Raw genomic sequence first — 23,102 nt, 5'->3', positions numbered from 1 at the left:
GTTTGATGCACCTCCCATAAAAATGAAGTCTGAGAATTCATATCAATAAAATAATGGCAAACACTTTTATTATTTTTAGGTTGGTTTACACCATGGCTGCCCTAATGGAGTCAATGAGAATGTGTTACGTGTTTCCAATAAATGGATTTCGGCGGTTACTCGAAGAGACCACGCTACACGGCTATAGACTCCCAGTGGTTTGTACATTTATAGTGTCACAAAGACCAAAGCCTACACTATGTGATCAAAAGTATCCGGACACCCCCAAAAACAAACGTTATCTATATTAGGTGAATTATGCTGCCACCTACTGGCAGGTACTTCATATCAGCGACCTCAGAAGTCGTTACATATCGTGAGAGAGCAAAATGGGACGCTCTGCAGAACTCATGGACTTCGAACATGATCAGGTGATTGGGTGTCACTTGTATCATACGTCTGAGCACGATATTTCCACACTCCTAAACTTCCCTAGGTCCACTGTTGGCGATGTGATAGTGAATTAGAAACGTAAAGGGACACGTACAGCACAACAGCGTGCAGGCCAACCTCGTCTTTTGAAGGACAGAGACCGCCGACAGTTGAAGAGGGTCGTAATGTGTAATAGGCAGCATCTATCCAGACCATCACACAGGAATTCCAAACTGCATCAGAATCCACTGCAAGTACTATGACAGTTAGGCGATAGGTGAGAAAACTTGGATTTCATGGTAGAGCGGCTGCTCAAAAGCCACACATCAATCACACTAGTAAATAACGAACGACGCCTCGCTTGGTGTAAGGAGTGTAAGCATTGGACAATTGAACAGCGGAGAAACGTAGTGTGGAGAGACGAATCACGGTACACAATGTGGCGAATGCCCGGTGAATGTAATCTTCCAGTGTGTGTAGCGTCAACAGTAAAATTCGGAGGCTGTGGTGTTATGGTGTGGTCGTGATTTACGTGGAGGGGGCTTGCACCTCTTGTTGTTTTGAGTGATCCTGTTACGGCACAGGCCTAAATTGATGTTGTAAGCACCTTCTTGCTTCCCACTATTGAAGAGAAATTTGGGGATGGCAAATGCATCTTTCAACGCGATCGAGCACCTGTTGATATTGCGCGGCCTGTGGCGGACTGGTTACACGACAATAACATCCCTATAATGGACTGGCCTGCAGGGAGTACTGAGCTGAATCCTTTAGAGCACTTTTTGGATGTTTTGGAACGTCTACTTCGTGCCAGACCTCACCTAACGACATAGATACCTCTCCTCAGTGCAGCACTCCATGAAGAATGGGCTGCCATTCTCCAAGAAACCTTCCAGCAGCTGAATGAACGTAATCCTGAGAGAGTGGGCCAACACGATATTGAAATCCAGCATTACCGATGGAGGGCTTCACGAACTTGTAAGTCACTTTCAGCCAGGTGTCCGGATACTTTTGATCACATAGTGTACATCAGCTACTAATTAGAAACTTACTTTGTCACATTATCTGTTCTTACCAAATGGAATCTTTGGTTGATATACTAACCTTGAAAGGAAATATCAGTAGTTTTTGTGCCAGCGTTGTTCCTTTTTTTTACGTATATAGTACTACAGTATAGCGCGAACCAACTTACGAGGGTACAGATTATCAAGCTCGATTTTTTTTAAAAAAGTCTCCGTTGATGATTATTTCCCTCTCACTCCCCCCCCCCCCCCCCAACCACAACCTTCGCATACATACCAATTTCGATTCCAAAACTGTTACTTCCTGATCACTCTGTTTTTGCTTCTATGACTAACTGAAATCCAATACATTTCCATTCTACACTGTAAAGTTCCCCTGGGGCGTTCTGATCAAAAATAAAAACTGCCCTGGAGGAGAAATTGTATCTAACCAACTATATTTACAGGACGGTGCTGATCCTGATATCCATAGTAATAATTACTTTGCCGATGAAATACCTCAGCGATGCCGATATCAATGTGTATATCAGCGAGTATCTGCTGTAATAATTGATTTAAAGGACATTGTAAGTCCCATGATACAACCCAACTGTATTGTGGTTCTCTAGAAGGGGATGAGTTAGTTGCTCTTTGTAAACGCCTGAAAATCACACTGATTGCTGTTACGCGATTGGAAGCTTCTGCGAATGGGTGTGTTGGAAGGACTATCAAAAGTCGTGTACCAGTGATACCAAAGGTACCTCCGATTCTATCCTCTCATGTAGATGGTGTCTCCTCTACGGGAAATACCGGATTTACCACTATTCGTCCACAGTCAGTGCCGTTCGGCACAGGGTAGACTGCGGACCAGGGAGAACTCAGATAGATGCACGAATCCCCTTAAGCTACAAGTTCGAGAAGCTGTCATCCATTGAAACAGAAACTAGGCCAGTGAGACTCACTTCATCTGTTGGGAAAACGCTGTAACCTGAGTCAAGGGGAGGTAAACGTAAAAGGGTAGAGCTCTATTAATTATCGGCAATTAAAAACATGTGGCACATAATGCTACCACTTAGAGAACTCTCAGCAAGCGATGGGAAAGAACATCATGTGCACTCAGTGTGTCTACCTGTGGATCTTATTCGAAATGCTGAAGAGGTTTTTTCGGCAGTCATTCAAGGAACAGGTTGTACCAACTGCAGATAGTGGCGTTCGTTGGGAGAAACGATGCCTGTCGTCTGGTTTCTGATGTCATACTTATATCATTCCAGAAACCAGCAGAGAAGGTTAGTATGCAACATTCTTCCCAGAACTGATAATGGCCCTCACGTTCTGTGGTGCGTTGAAGGATTAAAGGAAGGTTTAAACCAGAGCCTGTGAAGGTTATGTACAAGCTAGGCAGTTACTTCCTAGACTTGCTCTGCACTGTCACGAAATGTAAGCCCCCCCCCCCCCCCCAAGTGTCTCGGGTATCCTCTACACAACAGAGGCTGCTACCCAGGTAATTGAATCAGTGTACCTGAATATGTGTTGAATGAACGTGAGGTTTTTTTGAGAAAGTGACTCTCAATGCAGTCCACATAATACACCGAGGCGGCAAGGAAACTGATGTAGGCATGTATGTTCAAATACAGTCATATGTAAAAAGGCAGAATACGGCGCTGCGATTGGCAAAGCCTATGTAAGACAAGAATCTGGCCCAGCTGTTAGATCGGTTACAGCGCTGGAATGGCAGGTTATCAAGGTTTAAGTGAGTTTAAACGTGGTGTTATAGTCGGTGTACGAGCGATGGGACACAGCACCACCGAGACACCGAACAAGTGGGGATTTTCCCCTACGACCATTTCACGAGTGCGCCACGAATGTCAGGAATCCTATAAAACATCAAATCGCTGCGGCTGGGAAAAGATTCTGCAAAGACAGGACGAACGACGACTAAAGAGAATCGCTCAACGTCACAGGATTGCAACCCTTCCGCAAATTGCTGCAGATTTGAACACTGCGCCCTCAACAAGTGTCAGCGCATGAACCATTCAACGAAAATCATTGATATGGGCTTTTGGAGCCGTTGGACCTCTCATGTACCTTTGATGACTGCATGACATAAAGCTTGACGCCTCGCCTGGGCCCGCCAGTACGGACATTGGACTGTTGATGACTGGAAACATGTTGCCTGGTCGGACGAATCTCGTTTCAAATTTTATAGAATGGATGGACGTGTACGGGTATGGGGACATCCTCATGAAACCATGGACCCTGCTTGTTAGCAGGGGACTGTTCAAGCTGGTGGGGGCTCTGTAGTGGTGTGGCGCGCGCGCAGTTGGAGTGATACGGGACCTCTGATACATCTAGATACGACTGACAGGTGACGCGTATGTAAGTATCCTGTCTGATCACCTGCATCCTCTCATGTCCACTCTGTATTCCGATGGACATGGACATTTCCAGCAGGACAATGCGACACCACACAAATCCAGAATTGCTTTAGAGTGGCGCCTGGAACACTCTTTTGAGTTTAAACACATCCGCTGTCTACCATGTCCCCAGACATGAACATTATTTAACGTCTCTGGGATGCCTTGTTATGTGCTGTTCAGAATATATCTCCACCCCTTTGTATTCTTATGGATTTATGGACAGCCCTGCAGGATTCATGGTGCCAGTTCCCTCCTGCACTATTTCACACATTAGTCGAGTCCATACCACGCCGTGTTGCGGCTCTTCCACGTTCTCGTGGGGGCCCAATACGATATTAGGCACGTGTAACAGTTTCTTTGGCTCAGCAGTGTAAGAGCTGTAAGAGACCCAAAAGCATCAGTGTAAGATCCAAATAAACCCTTCTCTCAGGCGACAGTATTAAAATAGTAGTGCATAACTGCTGAATCATTCGCATCATTGTGCCAGGTTTTGAAACGTTCCTGAAAACCAGTGAAGCTCAGGTAATACTACGTACAGAAAACTGATTGAAACCTGAAATACTCAGCAGTGAGACTTATTGGGAAGTGTATATCAGTGGGACAGATTACTGGGAAAAAGAGGTGTAAAGAGGTGTTGTGTTTGTTTCAGTAGACAAGAGACTCAAACCCACGAAGACAGAAATCCAAATTGCATGTGAGAGGGTTTGAGCAAGGTTCGGACTTGTCTGTGGGTATTCACTTGTAACTGGATCCTTCTGTCTACCGCCAGGCTCGCCTCCCGTGATGCATTCAATAATTTTAAAGAGAATCTCAGTTCGTTACTACCTAAATTCCCCAGAGAAGCTGTAAACATTGCACGAGACAGATGACTCGCAATATGATGGAGTTGCACGTTGCACCATCATTATTGTTCAATGTGCGTGACTGCATAAGTTCAGCAGCCAACAGTTGTGGCACTGCTAGTCAGGTCAGCTTATCCGCGGTCATATTACATCTCATACGAAATATCAGTTTTTAATTGTCCTGAGGCAAAAAAATGCATAAACAGGAAAATGACGTTGGGTTTTAAAGGAAGATAACAACGGTTTCTAATTGTCGTCAGACTGGCACAAGACATTTTCGATATTCTTTTTACCATTTTCAGCCATAAGATAAAATTCGGAAAAAGCATGTTCCACAGCATATCAGAATGTGTCTGGGGTCACTTTCAGAATGGAATGTGCAATGCCTGCCTACAGTTTAGTTCTGTTCATACATGGAGCACTGGAGACAACATGTTTCAGTTGACACTGCAGCTAGAAAACACATGAATTAATATCAGGTGAGTAGTAGGGCAAGATCAGCATTACACCAATGTGCATATTTGCCAGATTTATTCTAGATGGTGGGTCCAAGATGGCAGCAATACACTGTGTCGTCATTGTGAGAAGTTCAAATTTTGGTGGTAAGCTCAAATTTTGGCGGGAAAATTGTCATTTGGGCTACCTCCACTAACCTAATCCCCCTTCAACCCCCTCCGAGCTCCCCCTCCTCCAACTGGAAATTGACAGGAAAAGGACATCCATTTGTGCTGTGCTGTTGGATAGGATGGATGTAAGTCTTTATTTTGTATGCATTGAACCCTCCCCTTCTCTCGCCAAACTGGAAATTCGTGGTCAAAAATTTGGACATTTTTGGTAAGGTCTTATGGGACCAAACTGCTTAGGTCATAAAAAATGGCGCGGAACACTATGGGACTTAACATCTATGGTCATGAGTCCCCTAGAACTTAGAACTACTTAAACCTAACTAACCTAAGGACATCAAACAACACCCAGTCATCACGAGGCAGAGAAAATCCCTGACCCCGCCGGGAATCGAACCCGGGAACCCGGGCGTGGGAAGCGAGAACGCTACCGCACGACCACGAGGTGCGGACGCTTAAGTCATCGGTCCCTAAGCTTACGCACTATTTAACCTAACTTAAACTAACTTACACTAAAGACAACACACACATCCATGCCGGAGGGAAGACTCGATCCTCTGATGGTGGGGAGCCATGCAGACCGTGGCAAGACGCCTCAGACCACATGGCTGCAACATGCAACTCGACAGGAAAAGGACTCAGTCTCTGTTGGCCTGCTGAATAGGATGGACGTAAGTATGCATTGTTTGAATAAACAATTATGATTGTCATGGACAGTAGCTCAGTGTTCACCATGAGGTCCGGAGACCAGCTGACCTAGTTCACAATATCATCACCTAAGGGCGCTGTCGCTTCTCCTTCTCTGTCCTACCGTGACATAATCCAAGTTGGCGGTTTGCGGAAAAAATGGTTGAAAAAGACTCAGTCTGTGTCTAGCTGCTGGGCTGGGAGGATGGATGTAATTGTTTACTGTGTCCAATGGATGTGATGTATGTGCTGAAAAAGGAGGAGTATGTTAGCTGTAACCATGCATCTGAGGGATGTGTCGATAGCAGTGATATTTGATGAAGATGTTCATCCCAGAGTCTCTGCACCCCGCTGGAATAGAAGCAACGCGCCAGGCTCCCTGCCCCAATTGTCTCTGCGCCGGTTTACAGCACGGCCCTGTGGTAGCAACAGGACCACTTCCTGTCGCTTTGAAAATACCCACAGTTTTCCTCCTTCCTCATCCCCAGTACACAGATGCCCTTCGTCACTGAACATAATCTGCGTCAGGAGTTACTATACCAGGTGTTACAGAATACTGCCACATACATGTCTTGAAGATGCTACAGGAAAAAAATGTACCACTGTATAAAGAGAGAGAGAGCATCCAAACATACGAGAATATTTAAACAATTCCAAGGTTTACCACCAAAGCCACACTTGAATACAGACTTTAAAAAATCGTAGCTCACTTTTGAAACCACCCCACAGATACTTAGGACGCTTTTGTGGAAAATACCCTTGTCTTTGAGCGTGAGATGCGTCAGGATTTATGAAACACAACTGAATATGTCTGTAGATACACTTTCAAAAAAGATCTCGGCTCAGTGGTTTGCCTCAATTTTGTGATGTATATTGCCACACTCGAGCACGGGCTCTGAAAAGATCCCTGCACGCTTGGGAAACTACCCTGAGACACTTCACACATTTTCGTAGGAAACAGATTCTGAAACCGACATCAGCCACAATATCTGATTTTACACGCCAAAACGATGGTTTTTGGAAGTCAAAATACATATCTCTGATACTCTATACAGGACGCTCAACACTTTTAGAGCTCTGTCTCCTTGTTTGAAGGCAGTTCCAGGGAGAGAGAGAGAGAGAGAGAGAGAGAGAGAGAGAGACAGACAGAGCAGGAGTTAGGGACGTTATTTTTCTCACTTCTCGAAGTGCACACTGCTGTGTTAGCACAAACAATAGGATCAGAACAATTACACTAATAGAATTCGAAGTACTGCCCTACAGACGAAAAAAATGGCTGCAATTTTCGGCGAATGTTCGATGTCCTACAGCTGCTGGTCTGAAGATGCTCTGAAGCCACAATGGCAAATGCTGGACAGTAACCCTCCAAATCTGGATGGTCTGCTTGGACATGTCTCTGAATGCTCAAACAAAGAAGACATCGCGTTTCTCTCAGACGTCACAAACCTTTCCGTAGATACGTTTCCTCTGTCTTGTTTGAACGAGACTGTAGAGACTCCTAAGACCTATAGAAATGAAGTCTTGTGAGTGGAGCATTGTGAGTGGAGAATTCTGACTGGCTCTAACTTAATTTACCTGCCAAATTGCTGCTGCTGCCAGTGTGGGAGCACTGTCCGCCATAATCTGAAGACCGGGAAAAGTATTTTTTACAGATGGAGAAAAACATACAGCAGTTATTTTGCACTGACAGTTAAACCCTTCAAAAGTGGTCCACACCACATGAAATGCAGAACGACACATTCTCAATTACACTAATCTGCTACTGTCGAGGAAAGCTTCAAACTTTTTCAGCATGAAACCGATCTTCAACCGGATTATATCACCACATGCTATATCGATTTCGTAAACATACAATATGTATCTTGCACCATAAAAAATCACAACTTATGTAGCCTGCATATAGGTATCAACCACCAGACTCTCGCACATACATAAGCCTAGGTGGCGTTGCTACCTTCCATACTGGGCGGAATACCCTTTGTCGCATGTGCTATTACTGTTTCCGTTTCCGCGCAGTGCAAGGTTTAACTCATGTATCACAACGCATCCTTATAGCGACGACTACAATTATAGTCTCATAGACTTTGCGAGGAAGACTTGACTGCAGTATGAAGCTGTTCCTGATTACTGACAAACATCAAGACACCAGTGGTCCGTCAACTAGCAAAGGGGAAGGACAATCAATGCTGAAGAAAGTCCGCAGTGTGTAGCTTGTTTAACGATTTTAGCTGCTGACCGCATGAAACCTAACAAGTTAAAGAGACATCTTGAAACCAAACCTCCTGAATTAACAGGAAAACCAAAAGATTTTTTTTTATCAAGAAACTAAATGTTTTGTTATCTGCCCAGAAGAACTTTGCTAGAACTACTAATGTGACGTCTAAGGGCCTTTTAGCCTTTTACCATATTTCTCATACAATTGCTAAATGCAAGAAACCACACACTGTTGCAGAAACTCTGGTTTTACCAGCAGCGATTGATGTAGTCAACAATGTTTGGCGACTCATTCGCTCAACATTTGAATAGTATTCCTGACTCTAATGTCACGGTGCATAGAAGAATTTTAGACATTTCTGACGATTTATTAGAGCAGTTAATCGATAAATTACGCAACAACTATTTTGCACTTCAGGTGAACGAAGCAACTGATACAAAGATGCTCATTTCATTGCTCATGTTCCTTTCCTTGATGAATTTAACATTTGAGAGGGGTTTCTTTTTTTTTGAGCCGATACTGAAAACAGCTACAGCTGAAAGCCTTTTTGATATGCTCAATGCTTTTTTTAATCAAAACGGTATTTCGTGGAATAGGTGCACTGGAGTATGCACAGACGGAGTTCGCTTAATGTCTGGTACTCATGGTGTATTGCAAGCGAAAGTTAAAGCTGTAGCTCCTGATACTGTATGGAGTCACTGCATGATACATCAGGAAGCTCTAGTCGCTAAATAACTTCGTCCATTACTTCATGAAGTTCTGCAAATGGTTATACAAACATTTGACATTATTAAAGCAAAATCTATAAATTCGAGACTTTTTAAAGAGCTGCGTGAGGAGATGGCTTTTCTGAACACACACAGTTGCTCTGTTTTTAGTAATGTTCGATGACATTCAAGGGGTAAAGTATTGAAAAGAATCTTTGAACTGAGGGATGACGTATTTTGTTTTTGAACAGAGAAAAGTCGCTCTTTGGCAGACTCTTTCAACAACTGAGATGTTTATTTAAAAAGGCTTACCTCACTGATATTTTTGAGAAACTAAATATTCTTAACACTTCACTTCAAGGTAACCAGGCTACTGTTATATCTTGAAACGAAAAGGTGAAGACGTTTATAAAGAAATTAGAGCTGCAGCAAAACCGAATGGAGAGTGGCATACTAGATATGATCCGTACTATAGTGACACTGTTAGAGGATACAGATAATATCCTTCTAAAGTGGTAAAAGCTTACATTCTTCTTCATCTTGCAACATTAAAAGTTCAATTCGATAAATATTTCATTAATGATTTCGATAAATTTAATTAGATAAAAATCCATTCATAAATGATCCTCGACCATCATCTGTATATATAAAAGAGCAAGAACAAGTTATTGAACTCACTTGTGATACTTCAGTAACGAGTAAATATAATGAAGTGTCTTTATTCGAATTTTGAATACACTTTAGCAAGGACTTCCCAACGCTAAGCCAAAATACGACTACGAACCTGATTCCTTTCGCAACAACGTACTGCACGAGTCTGGGTTTTCAGCTGTGTCATCTTTGGAGTTGAACCACTGTTCAACGCTAAATGTAAACAAAAAACTTTGATTTACTCTTTCTGCTATTCCTCCAGGTCTTGAGAAACATTGTTCTCAAAATCAAGCTCACCCCTCACACTGAACTTCTTAATTTAAATTTTTATTGCTCTTGTAATTCTTGTTTGCTGAATTTTAAATAATGTTCATGTCATAGTTTCTAAATAAATGAAAATGTGGTCAAGGTAAAAAATTTGTTCCATATTTTCATTATAATAAGTCCTGTTAATTTTGCTTTCTGTTACGTAAAATCCTTTTAAATCGACTTTGGGAAACATAATAAGGAAATAATTTAAAATATGACTATTTTATAACAAAAGGCTGGGGACCTGATACTACTTCCTTGTGAGAGGGGGGGCAGAGGTTAAAAGTTTGAGAACCTCTGATAAGATGGTGATCGCTGGGGTGTGTATGAACAGCTCAAAAGTGCAGGTGCACGTTGCCTGCGGTGTAAGCTAATAAAATCACTGGATTAAGACAGTGATTTAGTTGAGAACCTGGTATGAAGCCGGTATTTGCAACTCTCTCATTCCGCCGCCACATATTTCTCCAGTATTTGTAACACACTCTACCTCAATATCATGACAGAGAATCATTTAAAAAAAAGAATGCAGCTCTAGGTTGTGGTCGTAAGAAATGCACAAAATAGTGATACGCTTTCTAGTAGAAATGCTGTCTGCGATTTGGAGTCAAGCCTTTCCATTCAACCCCATACCTGCATTGGATCATATGAAAAATTCTTTTAGTGGTTACAGCCCCTAGTGAATCATATTCATGGCATCCTCATATCTCGAAACAAGTCACCTTTTCTGAACCTAACTGCTACAGTAAAACTTCAACATGTTTTTTTAGGTAGCCGCTATGCATCTTGTAGCTGTTCCTTAGTTTCTGTAGCTTTGTCCATGTGATCGTTCCAGTTTAAATCAGAATGAACAGAAGTCAGAGAGTGTAATATCTACCACCTTCTGCAACCTGGGTAGTAAAGTGTGAACTGACTTAGCACAACAGGACCATGTTTAGAAGTTTCGATGGAAATAGGAATATGTTGTCGTAGTTCCCCCAATAGTGCATGATGTGTAATGCCAAAGTCAAACCAAACTTTCTCCCACAACACATACACTAGATGATTGTAAATCAGTCACTACATACGGAAAGTGGAAGAGCTTTGCAGCACTGTGGAACGTGTCCAAAGGATGAGGATTTTGCTACCACATTGCGGTGCGTCTCCAACCTACACTACTGGACATTAAAATTGCTACACCAAGAAGAAATGCAGATGGTAAACGGGTATTCATTGGACAAATATATTATACTAGAACTCACATGTGATTACATTTTCACGCAATTTGGGTGCATAGATCCTGAGAAATCAGTACCCTGAACAACCACCTCTGGCCGTAATAATGGCCTTGATACCCCTGCACATTGAGTCAAACAGAGCTTGGATGGCGTGTGCTGGTACAGCTGCCCATGAAGCTTCAACACGATACCACAGTTCATCAAGAGTAGTGACTGGCGTATTGTGACGAGCCAGTTGCTCAGCCACCGTTGACCAAACGTTTTCAGTTGGTGAGAGATCTGGAGAATGTGCTGGCCAGGGCAGCAGTGCAACATTTTCTGTATCCAGAAAGCCCCGTAAAGGACCTGCAAAATGCGGTCGTGCATTATCCTGCTGAAATGTAGGGTTTCGCAGGGATCGAATGAATGGTAGAGCCACAGGTCGTAACACATCTGAAATGTAACGTCCACTGTTCAAAGGGCCGTCCATGCCAACAAGAGGTTACCGAGTGGGGTAACCAATGGCACTCCATACCATCACCCCAGGTGGTACGCCAGTATGACGATGACGAATACACGCTTCCAATGTGCATTCACAGTGATGTCGCCAAACACGGATGTGGCCATCATGGTGCTGTAAACAGAACCTGGATTCATCGGAAAAAGTGACGTTCTGCGATTCGTGCACCCAGGTTCGTCGTTGAGTACACCATCGCAGGCGCTCCTGTCTGTGATGCAGCGTCAAGGGTAACTGCAGCCATGGTCTCCGAGCTGATAATCCATGCTGCTGCAAACGTCGTCGAACTGTTCGTCCAGATGGTTGTTGTCTTGCAAACGTCCCCATCTGTTGACTCAGCGATCGAGACGTGGCTGCACGATCCGTTACAGCCATGCGAATAAGATACCTGTCATCTCGACTGCTAGTGATACGAGGCAATTGAGATCCAGCACGGCGTTCCGTATTACCCTCTTGAATGCACCGATTCCATATTCTGCTAACAGTTATTGGATCTCGACCAACGCGAGCAGCAATGTCGTGATACGATAAACTCCAATTGCGATAGGCTACAAAGCAACCTTTATCAAAGTCGGAAACTCGATGGTACGCATTTCTCCCCCTTACACGAGGCATCACAACAACGTTTCACCAAGCAACGCCGGTCACCTGCTGTTTGTGTATGAGAAGTCGTTTGGAAACTTTGCTCGTGTCAGCACGTTGTAGGTGTCACCACCGGCGCCAACCTTGTATGAATGCTCTGAAAAGCTAATCATTTGCATATCACAGTATCTTTTTCCTATCGGTTAAATTTCGCGTCTGCAGCACGTTATCTTCGTGGTGTAGCAATTTTAATGGACAGTAGTGTACATACAGGTACTGCAGTCCAAAGGTGATCTGCATCCCTCATGGTGCATTCAGGTCTGTCACCAAAGCATTCTCTTTACCATCGTTATTTTGTACGTGCAACAGAGAATGAAAAACAATGAGCTATAAAAACTCCACTATCATCATTCAGTAGATGATGTGCTGGCATCAAGCAGATGCGCTGACCCTCCATTAAATAAACAGTTACTGATGCCCTCAGTCACTTGCACAGACTGGTATACAGTGTCATCGCCTGTATTGTTGGGGGAGGGCCATACTGCACAACTACACTCCTGGAAATTGAAATAAGAACACCACGAATTCATTGTGCCAGGAAGGGGAAACTTTATTGACACATTCCTGGGGTCAGATACATCACTTGATCACACTGACAGAACCACAGGCACATAGACACAGGCAACAGAGCATGCACAATGGCGGCACTAGTACAGTGTATTTCCACCTTTCGCAGCAATGCAGGCTGCTATTCTCCCATGGAGACGATCGTAGAGATGCTGGATGTAGTCCTGTGGAATGGCTTGCCATGCCATTTCCACCTGGCGCCTCAGTTGGACCAGCGTTCGTGCTGGACGTGCAGACCGCGTGAGACGACGCTTCATCCAGTCCCAAACATGCTCAGTGGGGGACAGATCCGGAGATCTTGCTGGCCAGGGTAGTTGACTTACACCTTATAGAGCACGTTGGGTGGCACGGGATACATGCGGACGTACATTGTCCTGTTGGAACAGCAAGTTCCCTTGCCGGTCTAGGAATGGTAGAACGATGGGTTCGATGACGGTTTGGATGTACCGTGCACTATTCAGTGTCCCCTCGACGATCACCAGAGGTGTACGGCCAGTGTAGGAGATCGCTCCCCACACCATGATGCCGGGTGTTGGCCCTGTGTGCCTCAGTCGTATGCAGTCCTGATTGTGGCGCTCACCTGCACGGCGCCAAACATGCATACGACCATCATTGGCACCAAGGCAGAAGCGACTCTCATCGCTGAAGACGACACGTCTCCATTCGTCCCTCCATTCACGCCTGTCGCGACACCACTGGAGGCGGGCTGCACGATGTAGGGGCGTGAGCGGAAGACGGCCTAACGGTGTGCGGGACCGTAGCCCAGCTTCATGGAGACGGTTGCGAATGGTCCTCGCCGATACCCCAGGAGCAACAGTGTCCCTAATTTGCTAGGAAGTGGTGGTGCGGTCCCCTACGGCACTGCATAGGATCCTACGGTCTTAGCGTGCATCTGTGCGTCGCTGCGGTCCGGTCCCAGGTCGACGGGCACGTGCACCTTCCGCCGACCACTGGCGACAACATCGATGTACTGTGGAGACCTCACGCCCCATTTGTTGAGCATTTCGGCGGTACGTCCTTCGGCCTCCCGCATGCCCACTATACGCCCTCGCTCAAAGTCCGTCAACTGCACATACGGTTCACGTCCACGTTGTCGCGGCATGCTACCAGTGTTAAAGACTGCGATGGAGCTCCGTATGCCACAGCAAACTGGCTGACACTGACGGCGGCGGTGCACAAATGCTGCGCAGCTAGCGCCATTCGACGGCCAACACCGCGGTTCCTGGTGTGTGCGCTGTGCCGTGTGTGATCATTGCTTGTACAGCCCTCTCGCAGTGTCCGGAGCAAGTATGGTGGGTCTGACACACTGGTGTCAATGTGTTCTTTTTTCCATTTCCAGGAGTATATATTCTCAGTTGCAAGAGAGGGCCCCTGTGTTTTTATTTGATACATTTCTCTCTCTCTCTCTCTCTCTCTCTCTCTCTCTCTCTCTCTCTCTCTCTGCTGTATACATCCAAGCAATGTATGACACAGCTTTGCACACAGCCATACATTTTTTTCTCCTCCTTGACTTCAAGGTCTGTGTAATGTTCTAAACTGACATTAACACATTTTGATCTTTTGGCTCTCACATAAAAGTAGACATCGCATAGTGTAAATTATCATGTCGCTTCTCGCACAGTACACACATGGGGTGATTTTAAATTAAAGACCGTCACAACATATGGCAACAGGAAGAGTTTTGAGACATTGTGGAGCATTCCCAAACAACTGACTGAAGGTGATTCATGGTCTATCCATTTAAAATCGTCTTTCACATTGATGATGTAGCTAATGGGGAAGTGTTCCGTTTCGATTGATTCTTCGTATTGTAGTCATGTATGCAGTCTTTGTTTCATTCCTAACCATCCACGAAAGATGTTGCCAGTAGTGGCAAGGTGGCGGATCGAAGATGGTAGCCATAGATGTGGCATTATCTCATTAATGTCATGTTGGATGTTCAAACATTAGTTGGAGGATGGATCAACTGGGCTACCTCCGCTAGCGTAACCCTCTCTCCTACCTACTTTCCTCTCGCTTCCCTTTCTTAATCAGGGAATTGGCAGGAAAAGGACTATGTGTGATGGGAGCTGAAATGGGACTGATGCAAGTATGCATTGCTTATCTAAACAATTTGAGTTATCATAGACAGTAGCTCCATCAAGTGTGTTTACCACGAGGTCCATACTGCTACGGACCTAGTTCTCAGCAATGCGCTGTCACCCAAGATGGCGGTCTGTGGAAAAATCGTCGGAAAAGGACTCAGTCTGTGTTTAGCTGTTGGACTATGGGGACAGACTTAATTGTTTACTTTTTTCAATAGACGACATGTCTGTGCTGGAGACAAAAGGGTATATTAGCATCTGAGGATTGTGTCAATTGCAATGATATTTGGTGAAGATGAATACACTTCATGAAATAATGTAGATGTGGCTAAGTTATGCGTCACAATTTGTGCTGATAAATTCGTGTGCTGTAACCATAGATAATTCCATAAAAGACGAGTTAGTCAATCTTCTGAAGTACAAGATTCAAGATCTTCACTCCAGAGTCTCTGCAGCCAGCTGGAAGAGAGACACCATACTGCCAGGGAGAGCACCTGCTTACATCACAGTCATGTGCTGGCTGCAGGTCCGTCCACTAAGCCCTTCTCGCCGTGTTGGAAATACCTGCGGCGTTCTCCCTTCTCTTACCGGTGCACGGATACCCATTGTCATTGAACATGAACTGCTTCTGGAGTTGTTACGTATGGTGTTGCGGAATATTGCCATATACATAACTTGATTATATCACAAGAACTAAATGCACCACACCGCAAAGAGAGAGAGTGCGAGAGAGAGAGAGAGAGAGAGAGAGAGAGAACTTTGCAGATGACATGAGAACATTTAAACAATTACCAGTTTTATTCCGAGGAATACCACTACCGCCACAATTGAACACAGACTCTAAAAGAAGATCGCGACATACTTGTGTAACCGTCCCTGAGACATTTCGCGCGCTTTTGTGGGAAATACCCTTGTCTCTGAGCACACGCTGCTTCAGGAGTTACTAAATCCAACTGATTACATCTGTAAATATCTTCGACAAACTTAGCTGCGCAGTTGTCTGCCTCAATTTTGCGTGGATACCGCCACACTGAAATACTAATTCTAAAAAGAGATTGTTGCACACTGGTAAAAGCTCACTGAAATTATTTTGTGGGAAACAGATCCCGAAACCGGTATCAGCTGCCATATCTGATTTTACACGCCGAAGCGGTGGTATCTGGAAACCGAAATAAATATCTGTGTAAATTTAAAAACAGGACGTTGACCACATTTCAAGTTTTAGCTGCTTGTTCAGAGCACTGCCAGAGAGAAAGAAAAATTTCTATTCCTACAGCTGCTGTGGTGTTCTTCAATTTTCTGAAATAGTGAGTGGGCATACTTCCTATCTGCTGCTGCTGGACTCAGGGAGATTATTTTTCCCTCACTTCTCGAAGCACACACTGGTGTTTAAGCACAGAAAGAAAAGCATAACAATTACGCAAACAGAACTCGAAGCACTGTCCTACACACGAGAAAAACAGCTGTATGTTCGGTGTCCTAACGCAGCTGATCTAAAGCCACAGTGGCGGATAACAGACAGCAACCCGCTAGAGGAGGATGGTCTGATTAAATGTGCATCTGAACACTCGAACAAACAAAGAAGACATCACTTTACTCTCAGGCGTCATGGAACTTTCATAGGCACTTTACCCCGACTTGTTCAAACCAGACTGTAGAGGCTCCTATGCCCCACACAGAGGTATTGTGAATGGGGTATTCTGATTGGGTCCTCCTGAATTTACCTACCAAACTGTTGCTGCTGCCAGTGCGGGAGCAGTGGCTGCAGTTTTTTTGCAGACAAAGAAAGTACCATATTTTCGGGGGCAAAACTATTTTGAGCAGACAAAAAAATCATGCGGCAGTCATATTGAATTGACAGTTAAATCCTGCAAAAGTGGGGAATAGATCATGAAGTATGGAAATTATCACCAAAGACACTTCCTCAGTTACGTTGCTCTGCTACTGTTGAGGGAATCTTGTATTTTTCAGTGTGAAGCCGGTTTGCAACTGGGTTGTATGACCACATATCATATCGATGCACTAGTAAACACAATTTGTAACCTGCACCATACAGAATCATCACTTCTACATACTGCATATAGCAATCCACCGTCAAACACTAGTGCGTATTCCGCGAAAATAGGCCGCATAAACAAATGCACTGTATATAGTCCTCGCAGCGTTATATATTTCCCACGAGGTCAGTCGGTCATCCACCGTGGTCACCCATCACAAGGCAACTGCCCCGAGACACACTTGCCTGATATGCGATCAGTGGACTGTGACCACTCTCCAAACTGTTGCACAAAGGCTGCATCGGTTCCACTGGGCACAAAGGCATTACTGTTTCTGGACCTGACCTGCTTGCTTGCTTGGTTTCTACACCCATCTCCATACTTTGGCTTTACTAGAACACATGTATTTTCATATGTTTTACCAGAATACATTCCATTTATATGGCAGTTGTTGATATCAAGCAGATAGCTGTATGGTTTCGATCGCTTGCACAGTATAATTCCGAAGGTAAAGAGTGAAAATTATTTCTCTACAAACCCGAAACTTTAGCGAGGTGCAGCGAGGTGGAACGTGCTGCAAGCCACCGGATAACTAGGAACGTATCTCGCCTGCGAAGATCTTTATCTGACAACTAGAAAATTTAAGTAAAATTATAGTTCTACGCACAAATACCGATGTAAGTGATTTAACAGATTCCAAATCATCCGTTTGCTTTACAAAGTCAACTAAGATATCTCTCATGTCTAGAGAGCTAGCAAACGTGTGTTCTACCGGTCTTTCACCATCTAGGAGCAAAGAGGACGCACCACAATCCATGTTTTCTCAACCAAATAATGATGGGGAAATGTTTAAAAGTGGTCAACTGGACTACATACATGGGAGGGCATAATGGTTCAGCGCAAACACATGTTATATTGAATCTTCTCAAATTTTCATGGAGAACACAAGCGATCACGAAGGCTCTCCAACACATACTGAGTGTTAGTTCGCTATTCGGCCGTCTAGAGGGTGACACGGTCGGGTCATTTACATTCCTGTACCACAGCCAGCTGCTCCAGTCTGGACAGCTCACACTGTAAGCTGTAAACGCCAATCGTTCCAGCGACATGCTACTGCTATGACCCAGACAGGATCGTGCTAGGGAGCCAGCCACATACACTTTATCACTCTACTTACAATTGGATATTACGATTGCAGCCCCAATCTGACGACACTCGACAGTGAGAGAAGAATTGCAAATACCCGCTCCTGTCGTCTGTGGCTCTGGAGATAGAAATATCTGTACCACTCTTATAACTGAACTTAATTTTCTAAGTAAAAAAAATCTTCACTCCCCTTACGGCTATCGTAGTTTTCCACGTCAAATCCGTACCTTCTGTACGGCAGGACATAGTCATTTTCTTTGCACATGTTGGTACACACACATGCTTTATAAGCACACAGATCACAGTGAATCTGTCATGAACCCCTTACAATTCAGTGTAATACGAGGGATATTCGAAAAGTGAGGAACGATAGGATGCGAAATGGAAACCACAGTGAAAACCAAAACTGTTCTATTTACAACGGTTAGCTAGACCTTATAACATTTCAGCTCCTCAACACCAAATTAAAACGTTGCATTAGGAGGTGTCTGCTTCGTGCAAAAGGTCTTGAGTTCATATTTACGACAACAAATAATTCTTCATTACAGACGTTTATTTACAAACAGAACTGACAGACTTCACAGACTCAACAACTGACTCTCAGAGTTAACCACACTGCACATCGGAACTGGCAACTCTCAACTCCCTAGGTGTATTAATTTCTTTCCAAGCAATGAGAGTCTTTGACAATGTTTTGTTTACAATACGATAGCAATTCGCGACTTAAAACTAAATTAGACATTACAGAATTTTAGTACAGATTAAAGTAAGTAAAGGGATCAGTACATATAAATTCTTACAAGCATAATTTCCAAATAGATTTTATAACATTTTTCTACCAGCTTCTGGATAACCTTCACCAGATTTGTGCCGATGTTTCCAGAAATATCTTGACATTTGATTCTGGATATTTCTTGAGTGATTTAGAATAACTATTTATATGTAAAACGATTTAAATCGTTTTTCAAAACGTAAATAAATCTATTTAGCAATATTTCTTGATACAAATCGTCTTTCGAAATTAGGTTATGAAACAGTTTTCACAAGTTTTCGTATTTTTGCGATCCTAATATAGAATTTCTCCATAGAAAGTTCCAGAAGTGTGCATTAAACGTTCATTTACAGACTTTCTCTTTAGCTGGTGAGTTTTTAAAAGTATCTTGTCCATATTATACGAAATAATTTAGCTCAAAACTGATAATTTATACAATTAATCACAGCTGCAGCAAACAGTGAGTCTTTCTTTTACAAAATTGAATGAAAATAGGTTACTAACACTAATATATATTTACATTAATTCTATTTTTGTTCTTTCTGTGCAAAATGTCCTAATATTGACGCAGTACAATATTTAAACATCACCAAAGTTTCCCTTTACATTTTGCATATCTGTATCGACATCCCCTAAAAGTCTACAGTATCGAATACTTCAATATGTCCCAATATGTCCTGTAATGTTACACAACCCCCCCATCAGCACTTCCACGTGAAACACGGAAGGGTTGATGTCCTTACATTACAAAACAGAAAAGTTTTACACATATCTTTGGTGTCTCCTTTCTTGAAGACCAGTGATCTTCTTTCTTGAAGGTCGGTGATCTTCTTCCTTAAAGGTCGGTATACCTCAATGCCACACACTGTATTTCAGTCTCATCTTCACAGTCCGTATGGTTTCCATATACACTGCAGGCTATCACAGGCTGCAATAGCACAGTCCGCTATGAATATACAGCATACAGTGGTCAAACCCAGTTAAACATTAGCAAAAGCATTTAATAGTCGGTGGACCGGTTTTTAAGGACACAGAAATTTGAATTCTCGAAAGTCTAATTACTCAAGAAATTTACTCTAAATAATTTCTTAAAGCTAAGAGAGGATAGACTGACAGATGGAGAAAATTGATTATACAGGATCACAGAATAAGTGTAAGATGCAATGCCAGAATACGAAAATGAAATATGACAATTGCATAGCTAGGGGACCTAGTGCTCGCCAAACACTTAGCACACAAAGAATGTATGCTCCCCTGAGGAATCAGATAAATACAACATAACAAAGTATACAAAAATATCCTGGTAAGATTACATATAAAAGTCTATAAACATCTATAATCTAAAATACTTTTTTTTACATTTTTTTACACAATTTCAGTTCGGTCACATTTCGTAGGCCAAACAGTCTGCCAGAATTCGGGTAGACTAGACGGTAAGCATTCGGATGAGGATTGTCCTGAATCTTGAAAGGTCCAATGTATATGTCAAAAAACTTTTTTAATTCACCACTGATGGCTTTAGACTTCCCTTGTGTTTTAACAAGGACCAAGTCTTCAATTTTAAATTGAGTAGGCTTCAATCTTTTGTCATGTCTACATTTCTGATTATCACCTTGAGATTTCATGGTCTTTCTCACTATTTCCTCTCTCTCTTGAGTACTTAATGGTTTGCAGACTGGAAAATCAATGAAATCACTAATTGGATGTGGTGGTTTGCTATTATACTGTATTTCATAAGGCGAAAACCATGTTGAGGAATGCTGTAGGCTGTTCACAACATCTTCGAATTTCTCAACATAGTCAATCCAACTAGCATGATCAGTATTGCAGTAGGTTCTAAAGAATCGCCCAAGGTCCCTCATATATCTCTCCGAAGGGTTTCCTGACGGATGATAAGCTGAAATAAGAATGTGACTTATATTTTCATCTTCAACAAAAGCTTTCCATACTCCAGAAGTAAATTGAGCCCCATTGTCTGATAAGATTTTCTGAGGTTTTCCAACCCTGCCAAAATAGTCTCCTCTGATTTTTGAAATAATGCTCTTACTGTTTGCCTTGCGAAGAGAGTATAACTTAATGAATTTTGAAAAAACATCAACCATAACAAAAATGTAGCAATAGCCTCCTCTCGTCTTCGGTAATGGTCCATATAAGTCGACAGCGACTAACTCGTGTTGTTCTTTTGGTAAGATGTTTTGCATCAATCCTCGACAAGTTTGGTTGGATACTTTTACTCTTTGGCATCTGTCACAACCCGTCAAAATTTTTCTAACCCTCCTGGCTACGTTGTTAAAGTACACATTTTCTTAGATTTTCTGGATACACTTTTGAATCCCACAATGACCAAAACTTTCATGAATGTACTTGATGAGTACATTGATGTACTGTTCAGGCCAACATAATTTCCATACATCGCTATCTACATTGTTTCTCTTGAATAGAATCCCCTTGTAGATTTTGTAATAATCTCCCAATTTTTCATGTCCGTTTTTCCCTAAATAACTTTTGACCAGTTTACAGTTCTCATCGTGGTTCTGATTCCGTCGGATGTCATTACAAATGTCTCTGATTTCTTGTTCATTGTCCACCCCTCTTAAATACATAATTTTGAATTCTTTTTCACATTCCCCACTGTCATCTTCAAAGTCACCCCCCACAGGTAGTCTAGATAAAGCATCAGCAATTACATTATCGGGTCCTCTAAGATATTTTATTGAGTAATTAAATTGTTGAAACAAGAGTGCCCACCTGGTAATCCTTCCATGATGCAACCTACATTCTTGAATATAAATTAATGCCTTATGGTCTGTGTAGACAACTACCTGGTTTCCCAATAAACAATTTCTGAATTTAGAAAATGCCCAGTAAATGGCCAAAAGCTCTTTCTCGGTAACAGTGTATTGCCTCTCATGTTTTTTCAAGGTTCGACTAGCAAAAGCAATAGAACTGTGTTCTATTTTCCCATTTATATTTACTTCTTGAAAAAGGTGAGCACCTAGGCCATAATCACTACTATCTGCCATAATGCAAAAAGGTAAACTTAAATGAGGATGGTACAAAATTTGACTGTTACATAACTGTTTTTTTATTTCTTCAAAAGCAGCTTCACATTCCTGATCCCAAACCCACATTGCGTTTTTCTTCAGCTATCTGTTAAGACTTGGAGCATTTAGAGCTTGGGTACTAATGAACTTCCTGTAGTAACCGCACATCCCGAAAAATGACTTTAGTTGTTTCTTGGTTTTTGGAATTGGGAATTTTGCAATTGCCTCGAGTTTTTCAGGATCTGGCAAAATACCTTCCTCAGAAATACTGTGCCCCAGAAACTTCGATTTTTTCATACCAAACTTACATTTAGATAATTTAAGTGACATTCCCCCTTTCCTTAATCTATTGCAAACCTCCCTCAAAGTATTAACATGTTCTTCTCAAGTTTCTCCAGTGATCAAAATGTCATCTACATACACAGTTAATTTTGATAAAAGATCTTTTCCCAAAACAAAGTCAAGTGCTCTAATGAATTCGGCTACTGAGACATTCAGCCCAAATGGTACCACACAATACTGGTAACATCTTCCCCCATACAAAAAGGCAGTATACTTTCTGGAATCATTTTCTAATTCTAATCCTGATGTGAGATCTAAACTGGTCATATATTTCATTCTTTCAAATTTATGAAGTAATTCGTCTATATTCTCGGGATGATCGGTCTCTCTTTCCAGATACTTATTTAGGTGTCTTGAATCTAGTACAAGCCTGACACTGCCATCACGTTTTGCAACCACTACCAAAGGATTATTGTATTGGCTCTTACTTCTCTCAATGATGCCTCACTCTTCCATCTTTAGAAGTTCCTTTTCTCCATCTTTTCTCTTTGCAATGGGTACACTATAAGGTTTTATAAAGAATGGCTCATGTGGTTTTAATCTGAGTTTACATTGATAATTCTTTACTCTGCCAGGTCTATCATCAAATAATCCACAATAATCTTTCTAACTTTACCTTCTGTTCTTGGTTCAAATTATCTGATTCCCGTAATTTTTCTTGAACTATATCCCCATATTCTCCATCATCATAATCCTCAGTAATTTCCTCTACACAAAAACCACTGTCTTTAGAAAATGTAACGTCCCTAATTTCAATTCCCTTATCAGCATAGTTTTGAACCGACATGTCAATATGGAACATACTCTCGTCTTCGGATCAATAAAGGTAAACAAACTCTTTTCCCAATCAAATGCTGCATTAGCTTTTAATATCCAGTCCATACCCAACAGTACATTCTCATTTAGGTCACTTGTTAAAAGACATCCTTGAGTAAACT

At 42.5% G+C, this 23,102-nt stretch overlaps 1 protein-coding gene across 1 annotated transcript in view; it reads left to right on the top strand.

Moving 5' to 3' along the window:
* Positions 1–23,102, top strand: part of LOC126268098 (methyl farnesoate epoxidase-like) — a 279,495-nt gene that overhangs the window by 167,009 nt on the left and 89,384 nt on the right. Inside the window, exon 7 of the mRNA XM_049973605.1 lies at positions 80–197. Within this exon, the coding sequence (XP_049829562.1) occupies positions 80–197 (118 nt within the window). The remainder of the gene's footprint in view (positions 1–79; positions 198–23,102) is intronic.

The sequence above is a fragment of the Schistocerca gregaria genome, chromosome 4 (genome assembly GCF_023897955.1).
Source record: "Schistocerca gregaria isolate iqSchGreg1 chromosome 4, iqSchGreg1.2, whole genome shotgun sequence".
Classification (NCBI taxonomy): Eukaryota; Metazoa; Arthropoda; class Insecta; order Orthoptera; family Acrididae; genus Schistocerca; species Schistocerca gregaria.
Note: the sequence above shows the minus strand (reverse complement) of the source record. Positions and strands in the feature narration are given on the sequence as shown.